The sequence below is a fragment of the Cricetulus griseus genome, unplaced genomic scaffold (assembly GCF_003668045.3).
Source record: "Cricetulus griseus strain 17A/GY unplaced genomic scaffold, alternate assembly CriGri-PICRH-1.0 unplaced_scaffold_1, whole genome shotgun sequence".
Lineage (NCBI taxonomy): Eukaryota > Metazoa > Chordata > Mammalia > Rodentia > Cricetidae > Cricetulus > Cricetulus griseus.
In genome coordinates, this window is record NW_023276808.1 from 3211067 (window position 1) to 3218489 (window position 7423).

The window sequence follows — 7423 nt, forward strand, 5'->3', positions numbered from 1 at the left end:
TTGGAGACCTCCCAGTGGACTCAGCCATAGCTCCCCCACCACTGCCCCACAAGACACCTCGGGGGAGCAGCCCCCAACAAAGACCACCAGACAGTGACTACAAGTACCCAACACGAGATGGAGAAACCGCCTGCTGCCGTGATAAAACTCCAAAAAAGACTATTGTGGGTCTACCAAACAATGCCAGCTCTGATGACAACTATGTGTCTATAAACCCAGGTTCTGACATCCCCATGAGCACAATGCCCCTTCACATTGCCAACCGAGGAAGCGAGATCCAGCCACCCCCTGTCTATCGCCACCTCAAGCCTGGCCGAAAAGCAAATCCAGAACCCCTTGACCTGAGAAACGACACTGTTATCAATGAGCTCCCTTTCAAGTCACCTGTCACCAAGTCTTGGTCCATGGTCAACAACACTTTCAATCGCAGCTCCTCCCAGTACTGCCGTTCTATCTCCATTACTGATTCTGGAGATTATGAGGAGATCTATGTCCCTATGCAGAACCCAATGTCTTCATCTCCTGTACCCAGTGGCACTGACAACCCAGCTCCAAAAAAGAGTACTGGTAATGTGAATTACATAGACCCAGACTTCCAGCCGCCCTCCCCGAGCCCTCAACACAAGCCATCCACATCATCGATCATATCAGATGAGAAAGGAGAATATGTCCAAATAGATGAAGAAAAGAACCAGGCCCTACAAAAGTCCATACAGGAATCGTCAAAGATGCAACAGTCCTGAAGATCCTCCAAAGATGCCAAGCTATGGTAAAGATGTCCATCCCGTGACACCTCCTCTCCTTTGTGAGTTTTGTTCAAAAGACGTATGTATGTTCTGTATGTGTGGTGTGGCCACACATGTGTGTATGAAGTGTCATCATAAATGTGTGACTGTTAACAAAAGAATGCTATTGTGTTGTCTTTAAATTGTGTTATTGCTGGGGAAGGAGCAACAGTTGTTAAAGTACAGGTTACTTGTGAGGGAAATTTCTGCTTTTTTTTCCATGGAGGCTGAAGAGCTGTGGATTTCTTCCAGACTGGTATGGTTTCATGGGGCAGGACCCCTTGAAGCAGTGGCCCAGGTGATCCGAATATTTGTTTTCCTTAAAATTTGTTCAGTTAGAAATGGTAGTGGAAGGAAAAAGGAGGAATATTATATAGAAATGATACTTTGTATTGGAATGGATCCTCATTTGTTGATACTTTGTATTGGATTGGATCTTCATTTGTTGATATTAGTTAGGTTTTCTAGATATATAGATATTCTTCAAACCATTCTAAGACCTACGGAATATCTGGCATTTAAATGGTTTAGGGTTTTTCTTGACAGTGAGACACAACTCCTCCTGGCACACCAATTACATCTGAGCAGAAGATGAGCATTGAAGAAATAAAGTTTGCCTTTGACATGGCAAGACTTGCTATTTGAGCAAGAAGCTGCTCTTGCCTGAATTGTTTGACTGTTGCTTTATAAACTGGACATGCAGGACCCACAGGAAATTGACTGCTTAAACAAGATGGACAGTCATGAAAGGTTCCTGCTTCATGGAAGAGACTGCCAGACATTCTACAGGACACAGACAAAAGGTGACAGACAAACTGCCAATGCAGGTGGAGAGTTTAGAATTTCCTGCTTTGCTGAGAAGTCTGTCAGACACATTGTGACCTGTAGGCTAAAAATGGATGCCACAACATTACCAAGAAACTCTGGGTGACTGTCTTGGACGCAAGATGTTTCTGTCAGTTCTAGAGTTTATATATGATCCTTCTATAGTCTTTGATGTAGTTGAAGATAGATAGTTATAGTAACACACGAAGATAGAATGGTTAAAATCTTGACAACTGTTTTGTTATATATAAAGAAGGGGGAGATGTTGGGACCCAGACATCACAGGGTCTCTGAGTTGTTTTCCAGCATAACCATGGGTACCCCCTCTTTATCTGACCTCACCCTACTAACATCAATATCCTGTTGTGAACCCTTTCACCTGGGGTTTATGTAAGCTTGTATATAAGACTGCTCCACAATAAAGGTGAGAGCCATACTCTCAGAAAGTGGACCAGGCATCTTGTCATTCATCCAAATCTCCAGGCTTTCACCCGATACTCAGACTTATTGATGGTCAAGGGCAGCCAGAGAGCAGCATGCACAAACAGACTCAGCTATCTGCTGGCATAGACGATGGTTCCACAGCAAGGGTTATCACTGTCATCCTAACATGTCACAGATTTTCAGGTTTAAAATAAACCCAGGAGCCAGAGTCCTCTGGGAATACATCATGCCTAAAAACTAATCAAAATGCCTTTCCTTGGTCAACATGACTCCCAGAAAGAATTAAATATGTGTTTGCTCATGTCAAGTCATTTTAAGTGAAAAGAGAAAATATTTTTATATTATATGTACATGCTTAACTGTCCTCTCTTTTCCCATGTGTATAAGGAAATGCTCAGACATATGATTAAATAATTGTAATTTTTTTGAGAAAACTATTTCAGAACAGAAAATGCATGTATGTATGTGTATATGGACATATACATGTAATGCAAATTTGACTTTTAATGAACACATATATTTCAAGAGGTAGCATTAAATATGGAAAACACCTAACAGATCATTCATTCACGCAGGTTATTTCACAGAAAAAAAAAAACAGAATAAAACAATGCCCCTCCCCCAGAAGCTGAATACTCCTATCAGGATTGTCTGTGCAATAATGGTATGTGCTCACACAGAAAATACCCAATAATGCTCTTCTTCAGTCTAGTCACACAGGTACAATCTTCTCCCCCCCAAGTCCGGGCCAGCACCCCCTCTCCCCAGGCTCCTGCACAGCTCTGACCAGCGATGCTATTTTCCAGAGGTTTGTGTGATTGCAGGAGGGGGGCCCTGAAATCTGACTCACTCTTATTCACCACTGCGCCTTTAGCACCAGGCAGTAGTCATTTAACTGTGAGGAGCAGATATTTAACTGAGCACTGAAGGAATGATAATCACTGTTGTAAACCATTGAAAAAATTCATGCTTCGTTAATGTCCTTTTACGATCATTTTGGAAATGTGGGTAACATCCTGTGGTGTCTGTAGGGTACATCCTTGTACTGGGGTTGCTTACAAATCGCTGAATTGAGACTTCACATTCCCTCTTTGTGGGTGTCTCTTTCTCTCTTTGGTTCCGAGTTTGCAGCAGGGTCCTTAGAGTTGCTGAGATCATGTTCTCATCACTGAGCCACACACAGCCCTAAACGTAACTAACAATAATTCTGTATCTGATGATAAGGGCTTCACACTTTGCCTGTGGCAGCGTGCCCTGTCCTTCAAGGCACAGCCATGTTTGGCTTTGTGGCGATTTCCTGACACACACATCATCACCTGGTGTCTGGAGCATTGAAGATCATGGGAGCTTTCCCACAAGACAGTAGACCAAGGGACATGAATAATTTGTATAGAAAGTGAGGATACCATTAATATCATAAATTAAAATAACAACTTCCCCCAGCAATAACAATCACTTAAAAACTATAAACACTTCATCAGTTTCTGGAATATATAAGCAGGACGACAAATGCTGTCCACACAGCAGCTGGTAGGGAGCAGCACCAACAACCTTAGAGGTGATGGCCACAGCTGTGGGCAGAGGGCTGGCAAAGACTGGTGTCAACCCAGAGGAATGGGAAGCGAAGCAGAGAGCCTTTTCCTCATATAAGACACTACTCAGTCTTTCGCTTTATTTCAGATTCTGGGGGTCTCTTGCATCTCTTCGCTTGTTGCCCAACCCTCCAGTTTCCACGTCAACAACCTAGCTCCTTTCTACCTTGCTTCTTTCTCTCGTCTCTGCTTCTGTTATCGCATGTCCTATTCTGACACTGTTTTATTCTCTTCCCTTTGAAGACCCCAAAGATGCATGGGACACATCTGGATGCACTCTCCATCTTAAGATCTGAGTCTTAGTCACTCTTGCAGGCCTCTTTTTGCCAGGAAGGAGCCGAAGATTGGAATACTGAGGAGCTGGAGATTCCCAGAACCACCACATCATAATTTAGCATGAAAAACATAACAAAAGGAGCCAGCAAGCTTTCCATGTATAAAACTATGCCAGCTGGAGCTGGAAGGATGGCTCGGCGCTTAAGAGCATGCATACTGCTCTTTCAAGAACTGGAGTTCAGGTCCCAGAACTCAGATCAGATGGCTCACAACTGTCATTGTCCAGCTCCAGGGGTATCTGTTGTCTCTGGCCCCTTCTGACATCTATAATTACACCAAACCCTCTGCCCCACAGATAAATAAATCTTTAAAAGTAGGTCATATGCTGAGCTTGGTGTCACACATTCTAATGCCAACATTTGGTAGCAGAGGGAGGCAGATCTTGGACAGCCTGATCTACATAGAGAGTTCCAGGTCAGCCATGGTGCTGGGAAGCCGCTGGCTGCAAATGGCCCTTCTCACATGCTTCCCTGCTGCCTAGCATCTCTGATTGCACTTTCACTCTGTGATAAAACTTCCTCCCAATTCCTTACTTTGTTTCTGAATTCTTTCTTTGGCAGAAACCTAAATTACAAAGCATAGATCTTAATCTCAAAAGCTCTGTTTGCTCCCTCTCCAGCTTTTAAAACAGGCCACAGCTTCACTGTAGAGGGTTGCATAACCTGTGAAGAACTTCCTGTTAGCCTACAGTATTATTCAAAAGCCAAGAAAATAGGGCTGGGGGTGGTTCAGTTAGGAACGTGATTGTTGCACAGCTTGAGGACAGGAGTTCAAATCCCAGGCACCCATAGAAGAAGTTAGGTACTGACTGCAATTCCAGCCCTGCGGAGACAAGAAAGGATACTCTCTGGGACTCAATGACCAAGTGTTCAGGTCAAATCAATAATCAACGAGTTCCTGGTTGAGTGAGAAACCCTACCTTTGGTCAAAAAGTCAAGAAGTAATTGAGAAAAACATGCAGGGTCAACCTCTACTTACACACACACATGCACGAATATATACACCAACACATGCATACATAAATAAATGAAATGAACAAAGATAACTGGATGTGTTAGTCATGATCATCAGCAAGTGTACCAAGTCATGGCACTAAAGAGGCCGCATTCACCAACAACACGAGCACACAGCTTCCTCTCTTTCTGCACCAGTCTAAAGTACAGGAGACTTCTATTCCCAAACACAAACAGGAGGGACCAAAATCAGGAATCTTCCAAGAACTTTGGATTGTCCCTTCCTGCAGAGCAAGCCAGTAATAAAATTGCCTAGACCCTTTCACAGTTAAATAGCATGGCTTGCCCATGAGTAAAGCAAGTCATATTTATTTTAGAAACAGCCTACGAAACTAGGATTTTAATAGCTCAAACACAGCACTGTAATTTCATTATGCATTTTGCATTATTGACAAAGTAAGTGGAATTATAAAGAGTACCCACAGCATTGTGCGGGAAGAAAAATCAAAGTATTATAGTGTAGTTACATTATCTGGTGTGAAACGGACATCAAATGTAATAAGCATATTGTTCACCCCTGTTTTAAATACTACATTTAATTTAGGATACATAGAACACTGTCAACCATTTACAAAGTGGTTAGGCTTTGAATGTAAACTGTTCCCCACAGATTCACATATCCAATGACTTGTCCACAGGTAGTGGTACTGTTTTTGGAAGCTGTGGAATTGTTAGCAGGTGGGGTCCTAACTGGAGGAAGTCAGTCTCTGGGGATGGGGTCTTAAGATTTACAGCCCGGCTCTTTGTCAAGATTATATAAATGCAGCCAAGTTCCCATCACCGCCTCCCAAGCTGCTTCTGCCACCACCACACTTTCCCTCAAAGCATGAGCAAACATAACGCAATCATTCCCACTGAAAGTGCTTCCTGTCAGGTTCTTGTTAGCGATGATAGGAAAGTAGGGGATATGTCTATATTGGCACTGAGAAGCTTGGCTGTTTCAATGATATGCTGACCATGTTGTTCTCAGACTTTTGGAACTGGCTTATGGGAGAAATGCGGAGCAGTTAGACGTTTATCTAAAGAAGTTCTAGAATGCTGTGATTGGCACTGAACAGCCTAAGAGTGGGTCTGTGAAAAAGCAGACTGCCTATGGAAATACAGATAGTAAGCAGGCCACTCACAAGGCTCCGGAGTGAACTTGAGGTAGTCAATGTTACCTTCCAGCCACATCTCACTAGTGTGCTGGGAATTCTAGTGAGGCTGAATCAACAGCGACAGACTAATTTGTTTAGCATGGAAATTATCATGACATTGGGGCATGTTGTCAAAGGGTTAGTGGGAGACACGAATCCCACATCCCCTTGCAGCACAGCCACGATGTGGGCAGTTAGTTCGTTTCTGCCCCATGCTCCTGTAATAACATGCTGCCCTCTGTCCCTCACGGAGCCGGGTCTGACCTGTCAAGTCACAAATCACAACCTCCACACTGCGAGCTAAGAAAAGACTGTTTCTCTTTACACATTGGCCATCTTAATCAGTTATTCTCGCCTAGGATAACCAGAGTTATGGAAGAGTAGAAAGTATCTCCTGTGTTGTTGAGAGGAAGAGAAGTAATGTGAGGAAGCCCCTGGCTTGATGCCTACAGCAGAGACCCGGCATTTGTACCCTGCCAGTGTCCTTTCTTTAGTCCTGAAGACGGGATCTTGATCAGAGCTAATCATTTACAGAGAAGCTCTAAATGCTTTGTTCAGTTAATCTCTCGATAACCCAGTCAGGTTAGCTTTATGGTCTCTATTTTACAGACGAGGGAACATGTGCTAGAAACATAGGGAAACTGCTGACGAGTCCAGGGCTGGAGCTACAGTTCTGTCAAACGCTAGAGGTGGTAGGGCCAGGGCTCTACACTTCTAATCATCCTGGCTTTGAGTCTCAAATAACTTTGTTATTTTCTTGAGCATCATTTGTTTTCTCCTTCTCTAGACAGATAGTTGCTTTGATTTTTCTAATTCCTTTAAAAAAACATTCCGGAACGACTTGTTAGTTGACCTCCTTTGCAGGTGAGAATGTTTTTTCATTAAGATTTTAAGAGAATTCCATATACCTGATCTTAAGTACAAAAGGCCTTAATATACACTGCACTGCATACCACAAGGTCTCCATCTAGTAGGTCTCAATGGATGGGATGATCTTTGTGTTTTATTTTGTACATCTTCAAGGCAATCACAGTGTAATACCCAAATAGATAACTGCTCAACAAAGGAACTCAAGAACAGCAAAGGCAGTTTCCCCCAAGAAAGGAGAAAACTTGGTCTTAGCTTTTTATTTTCAATCTCCAGTTATAAATCATTCTTAATGGTAACTTTATTTATTCCCATTTGTCATTTTCAAGGGTGTGTGTGTGTGTGTGTGTGTGTGTGTGTGTGTGTGTCTGCACATACATGTGGAGGCCCAAGGTTGATGTCAGGAATCAGTTTTGATGTTCTTT

General features: G+C 43.0%; 1 protein-coding gene across 1 annotated transcript in view; it reads left to right on the forward strand.

Moving 5' to 3' along the window:
• Positions 1–242: 242 nt before the first annotated feature.
• The window catches only part of LOC113838309 (zinc finger protein 431-like), a 31110-nt gene continuing 23929 nt past the window's right edge, over positions 243–7423 (forward strand). The window contains exon 1 of the mRNA XM_035453537.1: positions 243–491. Coding sequence (XP_035309428.1) covers positions 243–491 — 249 coding nt within the window. The remainder of the gene's footprint in view (positions 492–7423) is intronic.